The following is a 25458-nucleotide window of genomic DNA, read 5'->3' on the forward strand; positions in this document are numbered from 1 at the left end:
AAACCACAATAGCATGGCATACCTAAAGAAAATTTAACAGCAATTCCTTAATATCATTGAACATCACGACTGCCATGCTTCTCCTACTATCACACGTATACGAAGAGACATGTAAATACTCACCTACATAAATTTGTGTGTCAGGATATGTGTGTTTTCCAGTTTGAGTCAGATCCCTCAGGAGGCCTGTACATTGCCGTTGATTGCTCCGTTAAGCATCTCTCTGTCTCTTAAGTTCTCTTACGGTTCCTTCTCCTTCTCTTTTTATTTTTCCCTAATTTTTTGTTGAAGAGGTTGGGTCATTTCACCTGTAGCCTCCCACAGCCTGAATTTTGATGATTTTTATCCCCCCCTTATGTTGTTTACTATCTCAGGTTGACTTTTGTGTTTCCTGCCAGCTGACAATTAGGATGCCAGGTGTTATCAGATTCAAGTGTGGGATGTTTGGGGATTTTTTGTTGTTTTGTTGTTGTTGTTGTTTTTGCTTGTTTGGGGGAGAGGCCAGACTTTGTCATCGGGGTGGAGGCCTTGCATCAGGTTGTGGAATTTCTTTCTCTCTCTGCGTTGTCAGTAGCTGTTGATGAGTGATGCGTACAGTCTTTCAGTCTTGGGGCTGCCAGGTGGCAGCGTCCTCTTTCTGTCCCTTCCTCCTCCATGTGTTAACTGGACTGCTTCAGTGGAGAGGAACTTACTGTATTTGGTTGCCCCCAGGTGCATTGTTAAGAAAGGCAGAACGAGGAGGTTCTCAATAAGGTGATCCCTTCTGTCTTCCAGAAGTGACTTTGTAAAAGATATCAGGATGCATCATGGATTCAGACACATATGGTGCGTTTCCATCTATTTGTGCTTGGGTGGGGCTTGTCCATGTTCACTGCCAAGCGCCTTTCACATGACCCTAGAACTCAGCTGGCTTCCTTGCCTTCTGGTGTGGAAGGTGTTCCAGGTTCATTGTGCGCCTTTCCTGCCTCAGATCTGGTTTCAGCCATTTCTCCAAGGACCCCTGATGTTTAGAGACCACCAGCTGGTGCTAGATCTGCTCGTTGCCCATTGTGTTTAGGCTTCATCGTTGAACAGAGCTGGGAAAGAGGCGTTTCTATAAAGGTAAAATCCATGGTGAGGCCCTACTGATAGAAACAATTCATGGCTCCCAGGTGTTGACCTCATCTGTCTCTATGTTCTGTCTGCTTTCAGCCACATCGAGGGTCTTAGTAAACCACTGCTGACATCATTGTTCCTTTGACTAGTCCCACGGTACACAGAACGACAATGCTAACACCACTGTTCCCACAATGTAGTGACCGAAAACAATTTGATTGTTTATGGTTCTTTTTGTCTTGAGGACAGGAACTGACTGGTCACATTACTGTGTTCTGAAGTGACTTGGAAGAGTCCCCCTCTGTTTGGTTATGCCCCCAGCTGGATACATAGTTAATCCGTCTTATTTTACTTTTGATTTTTAGGAATTGCTTTATTTTATTTGATTTTATATTTTCACTGTGTAAGTACGTGCGATGTTCCAAGTCATGTGGGCTACAGCAAGGTATACCCGAAGAGCTGATTCCTGGCTTCTTTCCCCTCAGGCAACCTTTATTTTTATGGTATTTTATGGTTTATCTCCCACTTTTTATTAAAAAATACAAATAAATATGTAAATATTAGCATCTCTTTCTCAGCACTTTTTTTTTTTTAGCCTAACAATATATTTTGGAGCCCCTTTTGTAATATAATCCAGAGATTTCACAGCGGCATGCTACTCCATTGTATGGAGGTGGTGTGGTGTTTTATTTTATTTATTTTTTTATTTTATTTACTTATTTGACAGAGAGAGAGAGATCACAAGTAGGCAGAGAGGCAGGCAGAGAGAGAGACTCCCCGCTGAGCAGAGAGCCTGATGTGGGGCTCCATCCCAGGACCCGGGGATCATGACCAGAGCCAAAGGCAGAGGCTTAACCCACTGAGCCACCCAGGTGCCCCTGGTATGGTGTTTTTCATCAGGCCCCTTTTAGTGGGCATGTGGGTTTTTCCAGTTTTACAGTTTTACTAGGGCCTTATTTTTTTTGTACTTTCCTGGAGGATCTCTGGAAAAGCCTTTTGTAGGTGGGATTGTTGAGTCCAAGTACAAATGCATGTGAGTTTTGCTAGGTATTGCTGTATTCCCTCAATAAAGGTGTGCATTTTCTGTTCTCCCCAGCAACATATGACAATGCCCGTTTCCCCTCAGCTTTGCCAAAGGAGTAGGGTATGTTGCTGAGCTTCCTTCCGTGTTGTCCCCAGTCCTGTACACGAGAAGTGGAATCTCAGCATAGTTAATTGCATTTCTCCTGTGATGAGCAAAAGTGAACATTTTTTTAAAAAGACATTTGTCATATTTGCACGTTGACAGCACTTGGCTCCCACAATATGGAAACAGTAGTATTTGTCACCTGCTCTGCAGGCGTGTCATTCATCGGGGGCGTTAATAACAGTACCTCCATGCCTAAGTGGTTCTGGGCACCTTCTAGTGCCCGACCTGGCCCACCAGCCGCCAGTGGCCACTCTGCTCTTTGTTCCAGTGTTATCTTCTGCTTTTTGCGTAAACAGAAGCCTTTGTTCTGGACCTCTGCTTTCTGCCCGTTCCGGTACAAGAACATCCATGTCAGGGTCTCTGCACCGCACGTCTCCTGGGCTGGGTGGCACCCAGCCTTACATGGGTAAAGGCAGTCACCGGGATTTAATTCCAGGAGGAGGCTGGACAGTATCTTACAGTCCACGTCCCTGGGGGAGTGTGCTATACATGGTTATTTAACCCGGAATTTGGCAGCGTCCTTGGGCTTACGGTTTACGATTTGCCAGGCACCCCGGGGGAGCGGCATGCCTTCAGGTTATTCCAGCCGGCTGGCTCTAAACGCACAGAAGGGTCAAGAGCGTGCTAACCAAGCTTCCTCCTCCAAAGCTCAGTCCTCCTTCCAGAGTCTTAATGCTTCCCAGAGCCTTGGGCCTCGCTTTCTCCCCACCAGTTTATAATGCTGCCTGAACACCTGGGTGGTGCTGTTGGTAGGCTAGTTCCGATGGTAATGACGTCCTCTCTGGTACGGTAAAACACTGGCAATGCCAAACCCAGGGCCTTGGGTCCCAGGTGTTGTCCGACCTCGGCGACAGAGCCAGCCTACCCTCTTTATTCTGCCCCACCAGCCTCGGGAGCAGTCCTCCCTCACACTCTGCAGGTGACAGTCCCTCTCGGGTCATCCTGTACTCTGCTGTGGCTTCTGGTGTGCTCCGTGGAAGCATGGTGTGTCCCCCTTTCCCGCCTTCAGGAAGCATGCTACCCCCACCCCCTGAGAAAGCTCTGGAACCCCAGGCTTGCGTCTCTCCAAAGTCTGTGACCTCCAGTTCCAGGAAGTGCCTACTGCCTCTCAGCCAGCTCTGCTTCCTGGTCCCTGTTTCGTTTCAGACTCTGCAGTCTGTTCGATCCCGAGGCTGACTCTTGCGTGGTGGCCCTTGACTCACCTTTTCTCTTGTTCCTGCTGAGTCTGTGGCCAGGTTCCCCGATTCACACCCAGAAGTGGCTGCCCCCTCTGTTGTGCCCCAGCCCTGGCCTGGTCCAGCCCGTCTCCGTGGTGGCAGGCAGCCATCCGGCCCTCCCCTGTGTGGCTCCTTGCACACAGCCTTCACACTCCTGCCCAACTGGCCTTCAGAAGCCCCTGCGATCTGTAACAAGTGCGGGCCGCACTCCTCAGCCTGCCCAGGGGCCAGCGCTGCCCATTCCAATGCCAACTTGACTTTCAAACAGGGTTTGTCCCGTTCTGGGGACACATGCCCGCCCCACTGCTGCCCCCTGCACGTGTCTCTTCCCTGTGCAGGCTGGGGTCTGATCACTCAGCTCTGGACTTGACCTCCAGCAGCACTTCATCTGCACTTGGAAAGTTTTTTGTGCCTTTCTGTGCCCTGGTCTCCATCTCTTGTGTGGTCATTGTTTAGGCATTTCCCTTAACCCCTTCACCACCGTGAACCCTTGAATCCATTGTCCGTCTCTTGGTAGTGAACTCCGTGCTCCATACAGTGAATGTTCACTGAACTGAAATCACTGCTCAGCACGCTCATTTGTAGTAGTTCTTTTTGTTTGTACTCATTTAAGAGAGAGAATTCTTTTCTGTTCGTGGTGTGTTCACCCAGAGCCACATCATCTTTTAATGTATTATACTTCATTTTATACTGTTACTAAAAATATCGCAGAGACCACCCTTGTACTTATCGGTTGGCAATACACTTAAAAGTAGAAACAATTAAGTTCAGTTTGGGTAGATAGTACCCAAATTATTCTTCAAAAAATATTTCCTTATACCATACCAATACTTATCTTTATCGGTCTATAACATTTGGCCAATCTGATGAGTAGAAGTTGTTTTTACTGTTTTTCATTTAAACATGTGCCCTTAGTTATTGGTGAATATGAGGCTCTCCATATATTTATTAGCCATTTGCATTTTGTCTTTTGTGATTTACTCATTTATAGCCTCTCTTTCTGTATTGAGTTATTGGTCTTTTTCCTAATAATGTTTGGAGACTCCGAAGGGCCAAAGGGAAATGCTCCAGATCAGAATGGTTTATGTAAGGCAATTGTGACTCCTTAGTAGACGACATGTACGCAAACACACACACACACACTCTCTCTCTCTCTAGGCTTATTGTGCCGTCATCTTTTTTTTTGTTTTTTTAATTCAAGGTAGCTAACATATAGCGTAGTTTCAGGCATAGAACTCCGTGATTTATCAGTTGCGTATAACACCCAGCACCCATCACGCAAGTGCCGTCCTTCATGCCCATCCCCCATCTAGCCCACCCAACCTCCCCCCCAGAACCCTCAGTTTGGGAGTTCCAGTTGTTGCTCGTGCATGCGGAGCACCCATATGTAACTTGTTAAGGAGGGCGTATCAGGGCTCTGAGCACAGCGTTGTTCTTCAAGGAGGGCCTCGCCTGTGTTCGGCAAGAGCTGGGCGAGCACGCATGCATGAGGTCCCACGTGCTACCCAGTTTCAGGAACGGCCTAATTTAGAGGAAAAGAGCTATGTGTGTAATTAATTGATTAGCTGTAGTGTATTTTAGTCTTTGTAGCTACAGAAAATTTCGGTGCGTTGATGATTTCACAGTTTAGGAATTTTGCACGTATGTTACAGTTGAGATAACCTTCCCTTCTTTAAATCTTGAAGTTCTCTGCACCTCTTTGTCTCCCCTCCGTTCTCCATCCTGTACAGCAGAGACCCGGTGTCGTGATGGTTTGCAGGCAACAACACGCTGTTTCTAAAGGTGTTTTACATCAACTAGTTTGAAAACTAACTTATAATGGGCTGACTTTACTTTGCAAATGTATTAATTTTGGTAAACCCCAGTATCTGCAGACTATATAGCTCACCGAGAAATGGCTGGTCTGGTACTTCATGCACAAGACAGATAAGCTGTCACTTGTTATGGAAGTTATTGACAAACACTCAACAGCAGTGTGTCTTGCAGTGCAAAATTGGTTCTGTCCCTGTGTTCAAGGTGCGTGTATCCAGTATTAGACTGCAGCTCCGAGCAGGGGCAGTTCCTGATAGGACGCCTTGTGCAGTCCTTGTGTAGGAGCTCAGTAAATGTTTGAGGGAATGTATTCAATATTCGTTCAACAAGGAAGGGCTATAACTTAGGCACGCTAACCAGCTGGAGGACTGGATATGGGAAAGACCTTGCAGAGCTGCTTACATTGCTGGGAAGTAACTTTTTCCACACAGCTGAGGACACATCACATGCTTCATACACCTTCCAGGGGGTACATGGAAACCCTGGAAAAAACCTTTTTTTAAGCTCATTTTTAACTGGAAGTAAATGAAAGATACACATTCAGGGCGAGGTAGTTCTCGTCCTGATAAAGCCATGTAGGCTTCTTCACACCTGCAGCATATTCTTTTTTTTTTTTTTAAGATTTTATTTATTTATTTGACAGACAGGTATCACAACTAGGCAGAGAGGCAGGCAGAGAGAGAGGAGGAAGCAGGCTCCCTGCCCAGCAGAGAGCCTGATGTGGGGCTCGATCCCAGGACCCTGGGATCATGACCTGAGCTGAAGGCAGAGGCTTTAACCCACTGAGCCACCCAGGCGCCCTCTGCAGCATATTCTGTCATCTCTCCGATCTTAAAACACAAGGAAGAAGGGGATGGCATTCTGCCCCCAGACCCATCTACAGGAAGGAAAAACACCACAGGTCTTCGGAGACACACCTGACTCTTCCTGTTTTTACAGGCATGTTCGCCACAGTTGCTGGTATATCTCAGCGGGCCCCTGTGCGCTGGTCAGAGAACGTGATCGGCGCAGCCATTTGCTTCCCGTATGTCATAGCGCTTGATGACGAATTCATCACGGTGCACAGCATGTTGGACCAGCAGCAGAAGCAGACCCTGCCCTTTAAGGAAGGCCACATTCTACAGGATTTTGAAGGTACTAGTTTGCACAGAAATCTCAATGAAATTGAGTTACCAATCCGTTTGTGATGTTCAGTAGATGTCAGTAAGGATCCATTCGGAGCTGGACCTCAGGCTAACCTTCGGAGCTACACAGGGGCTGGTAATGCAGTCTCTGGGCTCCAGGGCTCCAAGGGCAAAGGGGAGATAGACATTTGGACAGAGAGATGTAGCAGTGGAAGAGCTTGATAGGCATGAAACAAGGCCAGTTGGGAGAGCAGAGGAGGAAGTGTTTCTTGGAAATATCAGGGAGGGCTTCCTGAAGGAGGTGGTATTTTAGCCAAATCTGTAAGGATGAGTAGGAGTCAGCCAAGCAGGTCTGGTGTGAAAGAACGCCAGGTAGAGGGAAAGGTGCCTGCAGATCTGCGCAAGAGGGAGCCCTGAGCTTTGGACCACGCGAGCAATTAAGGATGACTATAGCATGTCATGTGTGAGGGGGGCCGGCCTGAGATGAGGCTGCAGCAGACCAGGGCTGTCCAGACAGACCTCCCCTTGTGTGCACCAGTGAGCCAGGCAAGGGATTTCTTTCACTTTTCCTAAATTTTATTATGAACATTTTCAAACGTACTGAAAAGTCGAAAGGAAAACAAAGTGAAGCGCCGTATACTGTTCAGCTAGACTCAACACTTCTAAACATTTTGCCAAGCCATTCAGTAGTAAGAAAAGACATCATGACAGTTAATCTGAAATACTTCAACATGCATCTCTTAAGATTGAGAGCATTTTCCCATGTAACTGCAAAGCCCTCGCACCCCTTAGAAAATGAACTCTAATATCCTGGCCATGTTCAGATTTTCCCAGTTGTTCGAAGAAGATCTTTTATGATATTTTCCTCCAACGGGGAACGAATCTAGATTTATATGTTGCATTTGCCACTTAAGGAATTTAGCTCACCAAACATTGCCCTTCCTGTTCGAGATGCGACAGATATGACTTACTAAGACTTTTGGCCCCCACATTAAGCGTGTCACACTTCAGTCGGGGGCCCCAACACACACATCAGAAGAGCATGTCTCGTAACAATATCCTGGTGCCATGGATGAATGGTAGGGGTGGGCACGGGGTCATGGGCACATAGAGGCTGCTGATGTAACCTCCTCTGTCCCCGGTGCAAACAAGAGGAGGCTTCCCAGGAAAAGGGACACCTGTGTAGAGAAGGGACAGAATCTTATCTGAGTGTGAGAAAATGACTTCGCTTGTGATATAGAAGACACGTAATCTGGGCAAGAGAGCAGACTGGGAAGACTATAAGGTAAGGAAGGATGAGGCCTTCTGTGACACCAGACAGTGGGGCTGGAGTGGAACGATGGGTTCCTAGGAGAGAAGAGTGGAGGATCTGGGAAGACTTGGCTGACCATGAGTCATCCTTCAGACAGGAAGGAAACATCATCTCATTGCTTCCTGTGCACAGGTGATAGTTTTCTTTAAAGAGTGTGTCTGGAAGGGAGCAGAGCCCAAAGCTTCATAGCAGGAGTGTGCCTTGGCTTAGAGCTCCAGTTCTGTGGACTGTCTGTACAAGGTCTCACAAATCCCATGAGGGTGATGGCCACGGGTCAGGTGACCTCACAGGGCTACGAGGAAGTGATAAGGTCAGACCAAGACTTGGTAATTTGGATGGTAGGTGAATATGAAATACCTCATGGTTCAGAGCGTAGTACTATAATCTTAGTTTCCTATAAACTAACATGGAAAGAAAAGAATTCTTAAAAAATTTTACAGGAAGTATAGCATAATTCTCATAGATCACCATAATTGATCTCTACAACTTCTTTGGATCATATGTATCTACTCAACTGATTTTATTTTATTTTATTTTATTAAGATTTTAGTTATTTATTTGAGAGAGAGACAGAGCATGAGCAGAGGGAGAGGGAGAAGCAGACTCCCTGCTGAGGCCCGAGCCCAACACGGGCTCAATCCTAGGACCTTGGGTTCATGACCTAAAGTGAAGTCAGATGCTTAACCAACTGAGCCAACCAGGTGCCCCACTACTCAGCTGATTTTAAATTAATTAGCACTTTTTTTTTTTTAAGATTTTATTTATTTGAGAGAGTGAGAGAGCATGAGAAGGGGTGGGTCAGAGGGAGAAGCAGACTCCCCGCAGAGCTGGGAGCCCAATGTGGGACTTGATCCCGGGACTCCAGGATCACGACCTGAGCTGAAGGCAGTTGCTTAACCAACTGAGCCACCTAGGTGCTCAGCATTTTCAAATAAATGGCAGAAAAGCATATTTTTTACTTTGGAAATGTGGTATAGCATCCGCCCTTTTCCTGACAGTTAACAGTATGGGAGGAAGAAAAGAAAAGCATTGCAATGTATAATTTCTTTAGGAATTTTGTGTTGGGAGCACTACAATGAAATTAGCTATCAGACCGGATGACAAGCCCGTTTGGGGAGAGCAGTGTGTGTCTGTGCAATATGTTCTTTCTCTTCCCAACACTGTTGAATTTTTTTTCCCAGGAAGAGTGATTGTTGCCACCAGTAAAGGAGTTTACATCTTGGTTCCATTACCCCTGGAAAAGCAAATACAGGATCTTCTAGCAAGTCACAGAGTGGAAGAGGCTTTGGTTTTAGCAAAAGGAGCCCGGAGGAACATTCCAAAAGAAAAATTTCAGGTTTGGAATCAAGTTGGTCCCAAGAATGCGTGCTGCCAAGCCACCAGCTAGCGAACATTCAGATCTCACTAACATACGTTGGCCGTCTCTGTGTGCCACGACCTTGCAGATCGCTTTTGGCTCTGGTGTTTTGTTTTCACAGCCTGTCCACATCACACAGGTACAGAGGCTGTTTGCAGAGCAGTCCGGGACAGCTGGACTGAGGTCTCACTGTCCACCGAGCCCAAGTCAGACTATGAACCTCTGGTTTGATTCCGGGGTCTCATATACACACCAAGTAGTATTTCTAATCAACTGTCTTCTTCAGTGGGCCTTCAGAGAGGAGTCAGGAGCATAGTTCTCATAAACCAACAGAGTAACTGTATCAGCAAATCATAGTTAAATATTCAGAATTGGTAAATACAACAGAGATAGGAAGTTTAAAATATCAGGAAGAAGTAAAGACGAATTTAGACCTTGGATCAAAAGAGATAAAGTCTACTTGAATCTCAAATAGGGAGATGGTAGAAACTCATTCATTCAGTCTTTTTTTTTTTTTTTAAGATTTTATTTATTTATTTGACAGAGAGAGACACAGAGAAAGGGGGAACACAAGCAGGGGGAGTGGGAGAGGAGGAAGCAGGCTTCCCACCGAGCAGGGAGCCCGATGTGAGCCTCGATCCCAGGACCCTGGGATCGTGACCTGAGCTGAAGGCAGCCACTTAACAGCTGAGCCACCCAGGTGCCCACATTCAGTCTTTCTGAACAGAAGACAGTATGGTCTAATAAGGAGAGTAGGGGAATAGATGAAATGCCCTAAAACGGGGCTGGATATCTTTAATTTCTATGATTATATAAAAAAGAGTGGACTTTACAGATAATGCTATAGAAGCCAACATTAGTAAGAAAAAATCCCAGCTGGTTCCTGTGGAATTATAAATAATTCCACAGTGAAAGTACAATAAACCTCTTGTTCAAATTAGAAAAAAAAAACTTTTTTTTAATTCTAAATTAGGATTTGTCTCCTGATTTAGAATTTGTATATGTTGGGATGGGTTGAATGTTAAAAGTTTAGACTTCTAGTATCTATAGGAAAAGCTTTGTTAGCCATACTGATAAATGGCCCAATACTACAGGAATCCATCTAATTATTTCTGGAGGAGAAAACTTTTAATGTACTTGAGACAGCAACTTTAATGTAGTTGGGGTGATAAATAAAACTGATCCCCCCCCGCTCTGCTTGCCTCTCTGCCTGCTTGTGATCTCTATCTGTTAAATAAATAAAATCTTAAAAAAAAAAAAACCTGATCCAAGAATCACAAGTTATTTTTAAAAGTCTAATGAAATCAGGTTCCCTAAAAATTGCTGCATGATCGGTTGTTAGGTTAGTTCATGTTACTCTATTTATTTGAAAGTAATGAGACATCCTGTGGGCATGTGTATGCTCTACTGAATATTGAAACTGATCACGCAAAGTTCTGTGATGTAATCATGATCCCTTGACAGTTACCAATCAGTCTGATTTCCACACGACTCACTGATTGTTGTGGAATGAAGTAATGCCTTCTAACCTCACTTGCTTTCTGCTGCCAAGTGATAGAAGACCAGACATGTAATTTATGGTTATGGGTATGAAAGTGGGCATCTTTTTTTGTCATTTTTTTCTTTTTTTGTATAGTTGACACACGATGTTATATTAATTTCAGGTGTACAGCACAGGGATTCAATGTCTCTATACGGCATGCTATGCTCACAGCAAGTGAAGAGGGTGTCTTTTCTGTATTTAAAGACTGATAAAATGTTCCTTTTTGTTCTGGATTTTTTAAGATGAGACTTATCTATTTTCGTTCAGCAGGGGGCAGCAGAGGCAAAAAGAAGAGCTGTTTAGGGGCCTTGCTAAGCTGAGCGCACTTCCCTCCACAGCCTGTAGGTCAGAGCCAGGTGGGGTGGCCATGCCTTCCATAGAGTCTGAGGTCTGTCATTGCCCTTTTTGCTCTCCACCCCATAAGCCTCCTGTGGACATGTTGGATGTTTAGGTGGGCCACATGTTGGGGAGCTGCCCCCTCCTTGCACACATGCTTAAAGTGTGCAACGTTTTCTTACAGAAACCTCCAGTGTTCCTTGTCTGATCTTTGCCCATCCCCTCTCCTTTTGCTGAGTAGCTATGTGCAGATGGGATCTTATTAGTTGTCATCTTGCTCGGACATCATCTGAGTGTCATCTTGGTATCGTTTCCTTTCCTTCATGCTCCCTACCTTCTCCCATTTGCTGCAAACTCCTATATCCAGACCTGGAAATACACCCTCAGAATGATCTTGAATTCAGCCTTCATTCGTTGTGCCCATTGCTATTGCTGTGCAGACCCTTCTGTTTTGCCTGAGTTATTATTTTAACAACCTCCTTGCGTGTGTGTGTGTGTTTGTATAGTCCCTCCTCCATGCCACTGTGGGAATGTTCTTTCTGATTTACAGATGGACACCTTTGCTTACAGTACTGCGGCTTTCCAAGCGCTTTGTGGTCTGGCCCCGCCCACTTCCATGACCCACCTGCCGCCTTAAAGGCTAGAGGGCAAAGGAGCCAACAACTCCTGAGCCCTGCAAGGTGCCTGAGCTCTGCTGGGCCTTTCAAAACAGTTTTAATCCTCAGAACGATTTAGAAGTAACCAGCACTACTGTCCGAAGATGGGAAGTCAGGAAGCTGAGCTGGTCCCACGCATGGACACCTCTCTAGTTGCATGGGTGCCAGCCCTCAGAAGCAGCATGACCCCCTGACCTCCGCCCACCCCGCCCCCATCCCTGCCCCCACCCCGTGCCTTACCTCCCAGTTAGCAGAAGGAGCCCTGGGCTTTCACACCCCTCTCTGCCCTCCCCTTTGCCTGATGCCTGATATATGCAGGTTTCAGTTACTGGGGTGTGCTTCCGGACTGGACAGTGGTTTCCTCTCATCTGAGTCCTCCCCATCCTCCCAGGCAGAACCAATCCCTCCCCTGCATTTCTGCGGTTTGTGTGTCAACATTCAACACAGGAGTTTGCACTTGGCTCAGGCCTTGCCTGCCCGAGTTCCTAGGTGGACTCTTCCCTCTTTTTCCCCGGGCACCCTGATCTGGACTGGGCAGAAACTCACTGCTCTAAAAACAGAGCCGGTATATAATGGATTGTGGAGCAGATGGTTTGTGTTAAAAACAGAACCATAAGGGAAAAATAATATTGACAGCAAAGGAGAGAATTTTCCTGAACGTGTACGTGTTTTTGAGGATGAGACGTGACTCTTGTGATGATGAGGTGCATTACTTATTTTAGCTTTCTGGTGCTTCTGACCAAATGCTGGACCCTGGCTTAGAGGAGCTCGAAAAGGAGAGGAAAAGGGACCACAATCCAGTGGATGCCTTGTCCCTCTCCTCCTGCCTTCATTTAAAGCAAGTATCTGTTTTGTGTCACTGACTCTTGAACTAAGGAGGGCTTTACCTAGAAGTTTAATTCTGGGACTGGGATTAAAGGACTAGTGTTTCCAGAGATCCAGGGGTCAGAGAGTTTAGATCTTTAAGGAAGCTGGGCTTGCATTATGTTAAGGCGTAAGATGTCATAAAGAAAGCCGCAGTAAGGAGACCTCTTGCATTAACAAAGGCTTGTGTCAGGAAGTTCTCCGGATTTTTGTCGTGTACATGGAAAGTATTCATATTTAAGCTTGAACTCTTCAACCTGTGGGGTACTTTTTCCATTTCACCTAAAACTATTTGAGTATGTATCTTTAAAAGGCACGATTCCCCTTTTAAATGTAACCACAGTGCCGTCTACAGAGCTCCCCAAAGTCATCAGAGAGTCCTTCAAAGAGCAGAGTCCCATCAGTGTTCACATCTCCCAGGTGTCCTGTGAATGCTGCGTCTTGCCGTTCTCTCTGTCCTCCAGGGAGGTCCCAGGCAGGCTGTGAGGTCAGGCGACTGTGCCCAAGCCGCTTGGAAGCATCCTCTGGGCAGACCTGCTACCACGTCTTTCATTTATGTCGTTAGGGTCCTTTGTTTCATTTGACTTTTGTTTTCTAGGGATCGCTCTTTGGAATTTAATTTTGTTTTTCTGATTATGCAAAATATTTACAGAGTTCGAAGGAGTCTTTCCTCCCTTCACCTCTCTTCCTCCCCACCCCAGTCTCTCTCTCTCCCTTCCTCCCTGTCCCCCGGGTCTTTTTTTGGTGTGAAACTTGTGATTTGTGTTCTAATGGTTACCCTAGTCCTTTGGTTTTCTCTTCTTCTTGCGGGAAGGTGGGGAGAGCTCCTGTTTTCTGTTGTTTCCCTCCTTTGAGCAGCACTTGGAATTAGCTGGTGAGCTCTTAGTGCCTTCCCCTCTTCTTCCGCAGCATCTGTATGAAAGTCACATCCCTTTATCCCCAGCATGTCCGCGAGCACATTGTCCTTCTGTGTCATTTCCCCGTGGCCCCCTGGTTTTGATGGTCACATTGTCTCTGCTGTTGCATGCATACAGCCATCTCCTGTCTTCCTTATATTTGTCCATCTTCGTTCAGGGCAGATGCGTATGGAACGCTCGGGGCACATTTTATGCTGCCGACTCTCCGGGCCTCTGGTTTTCCGCAGCCATCGATCCTCCAGCAGATGTCCCAGCAGGGGCGTAGGGAGCACTGTCCCTGCACATTGACAGCAGTTCCTCCACAGCCTTTATACGTGAGGGCCCATGTGGCTGGCTGTAAAGGCTTTGCCTCATGTTATCTTTCAATGAGAAACTTAAGGAAGTTCCACCATTACGTTTTGCCATCGAGAGCTGACCAGTATTGGGTGACAATCTGAATTCCTTGCCCTTCTAGCGACTTAGCTTTTTGCCTTGAATGCCCAAAGGAGTTTTTCCTTGTCTTTCAAGCCCAGTCTCTCCTTGTCGCCTGGCAAAGTGGAGCCGGTGAAGACCCCTTCCCCGGCCGTCAGGCTTTCCAGTGATAGTGGTTTGGGAACTCTGGCTTTCGTGGCCTCACAGCCCCCTTTTCCTCTCTCCACTTCTCCCCCCATTTTCTAACACCACCTGGTTCCTGTAGTTGGTGGTGGGTCCCCAGTGGCTCGTGCTTTTGGGTTTGTGGGCATGCCCAATCACTTCGTGCTGTTACAGATGTTGGCAGCAGGTTTTTGGTTTTGTTATCCCCAGTTGTTTTGTCTGTTTTACTTGTGGCAAAACACACAGTAACATAAAATTTACCATCCTAACCATTTTTAAGTCTACAGTTCAGTGGCGTTGAGCATGTTCCCACTGTTGGTCACCCATCACCACCACGCATCTCCAGAATGTCTTCCCATCTTGCGGAACTCAAACTCTGTCCTCATTAAGCACTAGCTCCCCATCCCCCTCCTCGTGGCAACGCCACGCTTTCTGTGTCGATGATTTTGACTGTCCCAGATACCTCATGTAAGTGGAATCATGCAGGATTTGTCCTTTTGTTCCATGGCTTGCTTTACTTAGCATGATGTCATCAAGCCTCATCCATAGTTGTATGTCCAAATGTCCTTCCTCTTTAAGGCTGAGTAGTATACTCCATTGTACACATGTACCGCATTTTGTTTCTCCGTTCATCCACTGAAGGACACTTGGGTTGTTTCTACCCTTTGGCTGTTGTGAACTGCTCTGAACTAATTGTTCTGTTTTATGAGAAAGCTGCAGGATTAAAAAGACTGCCCTGCCAGTCTTCCCAGATACCTTGGTTTTGAAACATTTTAAAGTAATATTTAAAATTTTAGTAAATTTATACACTCACAAACGCGTTCTACTTGGCGAAACCTACTCTAAATCAATTAAAAACATAAGTAACAAAAAACGACTTGCACTTTAAAGCACAGAAGGTAGTCTGATTTCTCTAACACGTCAGGCCCTCCTTCAAAAAATTTTTAAAAAAAGAATGGCCCCATAGAAAAATGAATATGAACAGATATTTCATAGAAAGTAAAATCACCTGCCTTATGAATGTATGAAAGGATATTTTGTCTTACTCATACAGAGATGTGCAAACTAAAAGTTCATGAATTTCTTTTCCATTCAGACTGTTAAAATCAGAGGGTTTGAGGATACTCTGTTGAGGGTGTGGGGAAATGGACTCTTGCAGAAGTCACTTCTAAGAATGTAAATTGCCTGCAGGAGGACGAACTGAGAAAGAATCTCTCTCCAACTTACAGGCTATAGTTCTCCTAAGGGGTATTCTATGGGTCTAGGCACAAAAATGCCAAATAACCAATGGAGAAGACTCTACACTAAGAAGAAACCCAACGACCCGGATGCTGCCGAGGGAGGAGTGGTTAAATGCGCTGTGGTCTAGCGGGCTGTCAGGACACCGCGCAGCCAGGAACAAGAGCCAAGGACTTTGTGTGTTGAGGCGGATGGTTCTCTGAAAGACAATGAATTAAAAATGTAGAGAGTGCAGACAGTGGGTATAGTGCCACTAAAATGGGGGACAGAGTTAACTTAAAAATACATCACGTATTTCTGCAGCTGCCCAGAAATTCATAGCATCGATTACCTCTGGAGCGCCACTGGCTGGGACTGTGGTGGGAGGGAGACTCTTCATTAAACCCCTTTGAATGTTTGGAAATTTGAGCTCTCTGAATGCATCACTTCCATTATAAATCTTAAAAAATACAGGAGAAAAAATTACATGCATGTGCGTGAAGAAAAAAAATCGAAGAGCAAGGGGCTTTTGTCCTTAGAATGTCATTTCTCTTCTTAAACAGCTGTGTGTTCCTGTCTCTTAGTGTATCCTTTGCAAGAGTCGGGACCTGTGCTCTGGGTAGGGCTCCTTGTGCATGTTGAGTTCCTCGGGCCTCTTCTCCAGCCCCTGCACCTGCTGGCCCCCACCACCCCCGTCTGTGGAACTGACCCCTTTTCCTGCTTTGCATGCATATCTGTCACACGGCTGATTCCGGAGCAGGGCTTCTAGTTTGCATGTCACCAGACCCTGGCTCTGGGATGGGGTTGGGTGCAGGGTGGAAGGGTTCTGTTTTACACAGTTGCATTACGTAGGTTTCTTAACTGGAGGATTTCTCAGAGCTTTTAATACACTAATATCTATTGTGATCCCTAAGAGGCCAGATAGCATGTATTATATTTTTATTACTATCTTTCTGTGAGTTCCCGAGAAGGGGTATATGTAAAATACATTATTTTATACAGTATGGATTTGTATTACATATGTAGGTGTGTGTATACATGTGTGTGTCTGTGTGAGATGTAAATACTCTTTATGTATATTTGTGTATATCAGTATTTACAGTAAACACACACTCATGTGCATACACACATACATCTGTGTCCAAACTTAATGAGGACGGATTGCCTTTTGAACAAGGAGAGAATGTCATGGCCATTTAGGTGGGACAACTGTTTCACCCAGTGTATTTTCGGAAAGGGCTTTCTATTTAGTCAGTAACTACGTGAGCAGAGTTTTAAAATAAGTTTTTTAAAAGCCTAAAACCCACTGCTGCAGTATGTATTATAAAAGAAGGTATGAATACAATTAAAAGTCCAACATTCATACCAATTTTTGTTGAGAGTTGGGTTGTACTCATTTTACGGGAATGATATGTATGTACCAGATGGCCCTAGTCTTCTTGATCTTACATGGTCTTATAACCCGAATCTTATGCGTAGTCTCATGTCGAGAGTAGGCTGTACTTCGGATTTGTAGTGGTTTGTATGTGGCATGTAATGTCCACACCTGGTGGTTTCTCTGCACCAGATCTGTGGTCATCCTTGGTAGGAAGCGGGTGTGCCCGTTGGCCCTGCTCTCCTGGAGATGGGCCCACTGGCAAAGCCAAAATACTGTGCCCTTGAGGGGGGAGGGGGATCCAGGCCTGACCCTAGAAGTGGGCTTTCTGCCCTTTAAAAAGAAGCCTCTCTGTAAATAGAGTAGAATAGAATCTTTGCTTCACAAAATTTCTGGTTACCCAAAGCATGACAGAAATCTCAATTCAGAAGCAGAATAGTAGAAACAGAGGTCTTGACTTCACTTTGACCTTGCTCCCAGAGTACACGTGACCTCTTCCACCTGGCTGGTGGGGCCTCTGTGCCTCTTCTCAGAGCTCTGTTGGGCTAGTTTAGGCTCTTGGCCTGGGACTTCTGATAGCTGCCTTACGCCAAGGGGCAGATCAGAAAGTTGAAAGGACAGCTGAAGACTCCATTGGGTTAGCTCTGCCACTGGGGACATAAACAGACTCTCTTGTTCTCTCTCCTCACATGGCCATCTTTCTCGTCCTTCTGCTGGCCGCCCTGACTCCAGGTCTGTAACCCCGCCTCACCTGTGTGGAGGGCCAGAGAAGCTGTCAGTCAGAGCGGATGGTCTGGCAAGGAGACAGTCACTTTCAGAGCACCAGGAATGGGCCGTGCTTGCCGAAGCTTCTGATCAGGTGCCTGTGGGTCTGAGTCAGCGGGTGTTGTGTAGCTTCGTGGTTCCACATCTAGGAGCTTCTGTTCAGGATGACGGGATCTCTTTGCATGCTTCTTCTAAGTCTGCCTATAGCATTCGCGGACTAGAATACAGAAAATAACCCCATATTCTTGGAGATGGGGAGTGTTCGCAGAAGTGGTTTTTTTATTTCCCTTTAGGAAGGGAAAGAGTAGATGGTGTTTGAATCCTGCAACCACGTGGAGTAAATTGTGATTCGGCTGATTTCTCATCAGAGGCCAGAGATCAAGAATTCTTCTACTGCAGATGATGGCTCCTTCTTATCCTTCCTGCTAGGTGGATGGTCTCCATTGTATCTGCTTCCAGAAATGGAGCTGTCATTCCCGTACAACAGAACCTTGACCCACTCCTGTCTGCTTATTGCTGGGGGGTATAAATAGGCCAATTTTTAGGCCACACATGGTTGCTGTCAGGGAAGAAAGGTAAAGGCAAGTGGTAAGGAGATGGAAAAGCCACCTGCCTTTTCTGACTTCTCTCAAGGAATGTCTGTGGGGAGAGGGAAGAAATGCTATACTTTTGAGAACTTTTCAAAACTACAGCGAAAGCCCCTTTAAAAGCTGGTTTAAGGGAACAGAACTAATGGTCTCTAGGTGCCAACTGTCTCCACTTTCCTCTCTTCTTCAGTGGGTAACAGTGTTAACTGCCTGCTCTATACCTGGGTGACTCAGTGAGTGAAAAAAATTCGGCTTTAGAATCAGAAAGGTCTGCTTTTTAAATCCCAGCTCAGCCACTTATGACTTCACGAACTTTGGCTAAGATCTTAACTGTCCCTCCGTCTGAGTTCCCAAATACCGAGGAGATAGCTCTTCAGATCCAGAAGGCCTTCCTGAGTGGCAGGTGTCATGCTGGGGTGTGGGGCTACAAAGAGGAGTAACGTACTTGCCGTACCGCCAAGGACTTCATGGCTCACAGGACAGCACAGTGGTTGGAGGGTGGAGGAATTGAGCTCCCAGGGTTTGAAACATGATTGGAGTCTTTGATCTTGAGGAGGTGACCACCTGACTGTGGGATGGCACCAGTATGAACAGAGCAAAGAGGCATGTCCAAGAGCGCCTTGAAGCGAAGGATGCTTGCAGCTCCAGCACTGACCAAGCTGGACAGCGACAGGAGGGGGCGGGGTTAAGACACTACAGGAGAGCTCTCTAGAGTGCCCTTTGCTCTTGCTGGATGTCCTGAGAAAAAAGTTCCATGGTCAAGGAAGTCTGGGCAATCCTGGTTGAAACCGAGATCACTGGCAGCTTGATGGCAGGAATTCTGCCAGGGAGTGTGACCGTGGGCACTGCCAGGAGAGGGACTAGGAAAGCATGTGGATTTATCTGTCTCCTGACTAAATGGCATTGGCCCTGTGCTCTGAGGGATACTCAGAAGTGAAGTGTCAGTTCCAGAGGAGTGGAAACGCGGGCAGCAGCTTCTGGGCCTCCGGAGATGCTGGGGCTGTTGCTCTCTGTCTGAGCCACCAGAAGTAGAAGCTGTCCCCCTAGCCCTATGAGTTAAGGAGGAGGAGGACAGAAGATAAAAGGACACATTGGGAAAGGGGATGAGATTTATGGGGGAAGATCCTTGGAGAGGGAAGAATAGTCAAATAGAGAAGAACTTTATTTCAGGAATGCGAATTTAGTTCATTGACATGCACATGCACAGAAATATATTTGTGTTGGAAACTATTTCATGTATGCCATGTTTTTCCTTTGCCTTATAACTTCTGATTTCTGCATAATCCCAAACACTGGGTTTGCGTTCTGAACAGAGAGTTTCTCCCCGTTGTGCTGGTTTTACGGGGTCTCTCAGAGATGAATTCAACCTTTCTTTCCTTGCAGGTAATGTACAGAAGGATCCTGCAGCAGGCCGGGTTTATACAGTTTGCACAACTTCAGTTCCTGGAAGCTAAAGAGCTCTTCAGGTAAATTTGAGGTGTTGACAGCAAGCCTTCCCACGTGTCCCTCTGTGGTCAAGACCATCTCAACCGTGATACCATGAGGGGAATTGTTGCTGTGGTTAGATTGTGCTTCAGGGGGAGGGGGGGAGGCTTGTTGACAACAGCACCCACCAACAGTGCTCATTTCTCTCCCCCACTCCCTAGCCTCAGTTTACCTGCCCTGTGTCTCGAAGAGGGTGGAGGCTGAGGAGGAGGAGGCACCCATAACGGTCCTGTGGAGAGAGAAGGGAGTCCTAGAGTGAACTCAGTAATACAGAGGATTCCTAGAAAAATGCTGTTCTTGCTCACTTTTCCTTCTCTTCAGAGATTTCACGGGAAATCAGAAGTTTAGGAACAGAGCAGGCGCCCCTGGGAAGACTGGTAGAAACTGTGCGCCTTCCAAGACTTCACAAGGAAACGTTTGGAAGGACAAGCTAGGACCTGCGTTTTCAGGCCATCTAACTAGACTAGATCCTGCACGTTTTAGAGCCGTCTCAAGGGTAAAGGGTGTATAAAGCGTCGAACAGATCCTTCACATCTGGGGAGGGCCGGAGCAGGCACGGCTCAGGAGCACGCTGTCCACCGCCCGTTCCGCAGCTCTTGGACCGCTCCGGCCTCCTGCTCTGTCACACTGGGGGCTGAGGGAACAGGGTTTTGAGTCCAGAAGGAGTCACTTAGTGAATAGCGATGCCCCCTCTAACTTATACTTAGGTCGTATTCTGTGATTCTGTGTGGTGTTCCCATCTGTTCTTGGCAGGAGCAGTAACTGGGGGACTCACGAAGGTTCTTTGTCCCTGTGGACCTCACTCTCTTCTGTCCTGCCCGTTCTGTCCCTGCAGCGTCAAAAACCCTCTCATTTGGGTCCATCTTCTCATGGGTTAATCTGGAACAGTGGGCAAATGGTCATAGCCTGTTCCTAGAACAGTTCACAGATTTTTCTAACAGAACAGCTGTAGCTTCTGTCAGTCATTAATACAAGGCTCCCCGTCTTTCACGCTTCAACCCCTTCACAGCGTAAGCGGATGGCTGCCCCGCTGTCGAATGTGACTGGGAGAATTGGTCTCGAAGCAGGCAGGCCCAAGGCAAGCGTTCCCTTCCTGCGCCCACGGCGGACATTGCGAATAATGTGGGATTTTTTTTTCTTGTCATTGAGGTGGGACTTGTCGTTGCTTTCCATCTCAGTTCGGTGCTAGAAGCCACAAGTGCCAACACGTTGTGGTCCGCACCCAAGAGAGACCTCTGTGGGACTCACGCTGTGGGCCCCTCCGCTCTGTGTCAGTCCCCCCAGACGTGATAGAGCCCATCCTCGTGTCCAGTCAGGTCAGCACTCCTCCCGGGAAGCAGACCTGGCCCAAGAATCAGAGCCAGAGTGCGGGGTGAGACTGCCGCCTGCTTTCCTGGCATACCCGTGCGAGTGTGGACGGCGGCCGTGGCCCGCTGGGCAGCAGCATGGGCAGCACCGCTCTGCAGCGGGAGTGGGGCGCTCTGAGGGCAGGTGCAGAGCACGGGCTCGGATTGGGATTTGGCTGCATCCTAGATGATGGGAAGCTTCCCAAATTGAGAATCTTACAGTCGGGACCCCTTGGGCTGGATAATTTGTTAGGGGTGCTCTCTCAAGCGTCGGAGGAACCCTGGGCCTCTGTCCACTCAGTGCCAATAGCACCTGCCAGTGGTGGCCGGAAGTATCCCCAGACATGGCTCGGTGTCCCCCAGGGAGCACAACTGCTGCCACGGAGGGCTGTTGCTCTAGGCAGAAGGGACAAGGCAGCAGAGGCCAGGCATGAAGTGTGTAAACCGGAGAGGTGATGGGTGAAGCTGAAGCGTCAGAGTGTGGGAGGGATGGTGGAAGCCGAAGCTGTTAGGGCATTGGGAGCAGTTGGGAAGGCCCCAGAATGCTGTGCTCAGAGATCTGGGGTTTATCCTAAAGAGGCCCAGCACCATGTCAGGAGTGGAAGGAAGGAGAACCAGAGGATGGAAGTCAGGGAAGAGGAGAGGCCGTCCAAACTTGAAGGAAGGTGGATGCAGTGAACATTGCTGGGAGTGAAGACCCCCAAGCCCAACCTGGGATTCCCATTCATGCCTGGGAACCCTGCGTCTACTTCCGCAAGAGGGACCCCCTGGTGGGTCTTCTCCAGGGCCAGCATTGAGGTCTGCAGCTCCTTGATGCTGCTGCTGTTATCGCAGTGGACAGGACGAGCAGGCCAGGGGGCACAGTCGGGGACGGGGCCAACAGGGAAGCAGAGGTGGGATGTAACCACATGGGCTCTGTGGCCTTGCACGGTTAGGATACCATTGGAGTTGTGGTCTAACCTTCTGCTCCGAGTTGTGGCCTAACCTTATGCTCTAAGAGGCCATTGAGAGTCACCACAGAAACAGCCTCACGAATGCTCCCGCAGCTCCCATCATAGGATCTTTGATGAGGAAACTGTAGGTCACCTTCTGGCAAAGTCCCTTGTTTATGGACCAGTGAGCAAACCTGTTTATAGTTTGGTGCCAGGAGAAGCGTTGGCTTCAGAAGGACGGTCCTTCACCATTGACCAGACAGTGCTGTGTTCCCTCCACGTTCCTTTCTTGGCCTTAGTTTCCAGGGAGTCTGCTGCTCCCTTGGTGTTAGGACCCTCTCAGGGGTCTCGATACTCATGTCAGCACCAGCGGTGCGTGTGTCTTTCTGCGTGGCCCCCCTGTGCTTCCTTGGAATTGCGTGGGGGCGCACAGTGCACCGTGCTCTGCCACGCCCGCCCACACATCCAGCTCCCCGCGAGCAGGTGCGGACATGCCCACCCCCCGTGTTGTTTTGTGTGCCTATGTGTACTCTTTCTCTCTTTTTGCTTCATTTAGTTTGACACTGTAATTGCAGAAGCGGCCAGCTTGACGTCCGGGAGCTGATCTCTCTCTACCCCTTCCTGTTGCCCACCTCCTCCTCATTCACACGGTCCCACCCTCCTCTCCACGAGTACGCAGACCTGCACCAGCTGACCCAGGGGGACCAGGAGAAGATGGCCAAGTGTAAGCGCTTCCTCATGAGCTACCTGAACGAAGTCCGCAGCACGGAGGTCGCCAATGGCTACAAAGAGGACATCGACACGGCCCTGCTCAAGCTGTATGCGGAAGCCGACCACGACAGCCTGCTGGACCTCCTGGTCACTGAGAACTCTTGTCTCCTCACCGACAGCGCTGCCTGGCTGGAGAAGCACAACAAGTGAGTGTCCCCTTCCCGCGTGCGGCCAGGGCCCCATGGAGGTGCTGCAGCCGCCGTGCCTCAGGCCCCCTGAGACTCCTCTCGTGACAGCTGGGCACCCCCCAGCTTGGACAGCCACCTTGGCATAGTCTGCAGACCACCGGAGGGGTCTTGGAAAGCGTGCGCTCTCACAGCCTGTCATAGGCCCAGTTAGTGCATGAAGTGATTCTTAGCACCCCCATCTGTACTGTTCCACGTAGGGCTCACCCGTGGACGTCGCCATGTGGATGTTGGTAAAATTCACAGCGTGCTTAGTCATTGACGACCAGATTGCACAGATAGATAGACAGCTGGGTAAAAAGGTTAAAAGGGAAGCTTCTTGATCTTGTTGATAAATGCATATGGCTTAAAACTCTGCCTTCATCATGAGCATGAGTTTGTCGACAGCCGTCCCCTTGCCGCACACACAAGGGCAGTCACCCACAGTGCCTGACTGGGTAGGAGCCCATTACTGCTTTGTCCTGGGCAGGTACGGGGTTCGGCCGGGGGGGAGGGAGTTCTTTAGAAGGTTGGATGATCCCAGACTCCTCTAAGCAGTAAGATTCTTCCTTTGTCATTTTTGTTACATATTTGGAACGGTAGAAGGACTGACAAAGGCCCACAGGAACCACGGGCGGCACAGACCCAGATCCTGTCTCTGTGCGGGTACTGGCTCTTCCCACAATTTCCCTCAGTTTCTCAGACAGGCTGTGGAAGGGAGTTGCTTTGTTCAGGAACCAGAAAATACACCGATGCCTTATAGTAGTGGTGTGGCGTGGTGGGGTCCAGAGAGTTGGCATAACCCCCCGAAAGGCTGAGGAGAAGAGGCGGACTCCAGCGAAGAGTTCGACACCTTCAGAGTTTGCTCTCAGAGGGCAACCCAACATGCCCCCCGGGTCAGCTTGTTCCCGTCACCAGCTGGGGCTGGGGAGGACGGGGTGCAGGGCACCCGTGTGGACCTGAGGAGGCTGGAACAGCCGTGCCATGTTCTCACCAACGTTTTCCACACACAAGTGAGAAGATGGAGGGCCGGTAGGCATTCCACTTGCTCAAGACCATACAGTCCCAAAATAACGGAACCTGAATTGAAACTTAGGGCCTAGCACCCTGGGTGCCCTCCCTGGACTCCCCCTGACCTGATCTCTGCGCTGGCTGGGTACCGCGGGCCTGTGTTGCTCTTGTTCATGTTCAGACTCCTGACCCCGTCTTTCAGTAATAGCTCGGATGACACACCTTCTGGGTATTCTTTGAACACTTCATGTTGGGTTAACGGTAATCACCTGAAGAGATACGAAATTATATCAATATTTGAGGAAACTATAAAGCAAATCCAAATAGAATTTTCTGTAGTATAATTATGATTTTATTTTTTAGCTTGTCCTAGACTTGAGGATGATCCTTTTTGGAAGTTGATAGGGCGTACATTTGATTGATTTATTTTTTTAAGATTTTATTTATTTGAGAGAGAGAGAGGAAGTGAGAGGGTGAACACTAGCAGGGTGAGCAGCAGGCAGCGGGAGACGCGGACTCCCTGCTGAGCACAGAGCCCGACGCAGGGCTCCATCCCAGAACCCTGAGATCATGACCTGAGCCGAAGGCAGACACTTAACCAACTGGGCCACCCAGTAGGGCATATGTTTTAATACCAGAAGTAAATAAACAGAAATGAGGATCTCCTTGTCATTGAAAATTTGTTGAACTCTGAGTTGAACCAAGTATAGGGGACCAGAGGGTCGTCCAGGGGCCTGTCACTAGGTGCCAGCCACAGCAGGTGGTTGGGAGAGAGCCTACTCACCGCCCTGTTCTCTTTCAGGTATTTTGCACTTGGACTACTCTATCATTATAATAACCAAGATGCTGCTGCTGTTCAGGTGAGTTCAAAAGCATTTTAGCCTGATTTTTAAACATCACTATCCTTTAACTCGGTATTACTTGGAAAAAAATTTCCCAAGTTGATAGAGACGACTTTTGCCTGACCTATAATCTTCTCTACAGAAGGAAATTAATATACTCTTTTAGAAAGTGAATTCCTTGAGAAATGTCAGCCAGCGGTTTTCTTTTCTTTGTCTTTACAGTTCTTTCAAAGACGTTATCAGGACTGAGTTTTTGAAAATGTAAGAAATAAAACGAATTGATTGCTGAGTCCTAAGGCCTGTGACATCACCGCCTTACTGGGAAATTAAGCCTGGGGACAGCTGTTTGCTTGTAACTTCCACTGTTGATGACAGTAACTGTTGCCAGTGGGCAGGGTACATCATTCCCCCCATGTCACCTGTGACAGAACTGAAGCCGATCGAGGCCGGTCCCTTGCCCGGGGTCCCAGCCCTGCTCAGCGGTAGGACAGGGATGTGAACCGCTGTTCCGGGTGGCCCCTGCGGAGATATTGTGCCAGAGATAAAATGCCACAGTTATCTCTTGTCTCCTGTCTTGTCTCGCCTCTCTTGTGAGGCAGCTTGTGACTGGTCAGAAGACATCCTCTCCTTCTGTCACTTGTTCTCCACTGGAGTCCATGCTATAGTTTCCTCAGGGGCCTTTTTGTTTTGTTCTGTGAGTGGCCGGGAACATTAGCCACCGTCTCCAAGCTCAAGTCAGCCTTCGGCTGTCACTGTCATGGTAACATGATTGCAGATGAGGTTTAAAAAAAAAAAAAAAAACTGGTTTCCATCAAAACGCACCCCAGTGGCTTCGAGTAGATTTGGACGTCAAGGGCAACCTTTTTATACTCTAAAACATGCAGCTGTAGGAATTACGGCCTGATGTAAGTGTGATATGACATCAGCAGAGCTATAGAGAGAGGAGGGACTGGCAAAATCAAAGTGA

At 47.8% G+C, this 25458-nt stretch overlaps 1 protein-coding gene across 1 annotated transcript in view; it reads left to right on the forward strand.

Annotated features, from left to right (window-relative positions):
- TGFBRAP1 (transforming growth factor beta receptor associated protein 1) overlaps nucleotides 1-25458 on the forward strand; it is a 65169-nt gene that overhangs the window by 27855 nt on the left and 11856 nt on the right. Inside the window, exons 3-7 of the mRNA XM_045980980.1 lie at nucleotides 6253-6447; nucleotides 8931-9085; nucleotides 19324-19406; nucleotides 22279-22620; nucleotides 24452-24509. Coding sequence (XP_045836936.1) covers nucleotides 6253-6447; nucleotides 8931-9085; nucleotides 19324-19406; nucleotides 22279-22620; nucleotides 24452-24509 — 833 coding nt within the window. The remainder of the gene's footprint in view (nucleotides 1-6252; nucleotides 6448-8930; nucleotides 9086-19323; nucleotides 19407-22278; nucleotides 22621-24451; nucleotides 24510-25458) is intronic.

Source organism: Meles meles, chromosome 16 (genome assembly GCF_922984935.1).
Source record: "Meles meles chromosome 16, mMelMel3.1 paternal haplotype, whole genome shotgun sequence".
Classification (NCBI taxonomy): Eukaryota; Metazoa; Chordata; class Mammalia; order Carnivora; family Mustelidae; genus Meles; species Meles meles.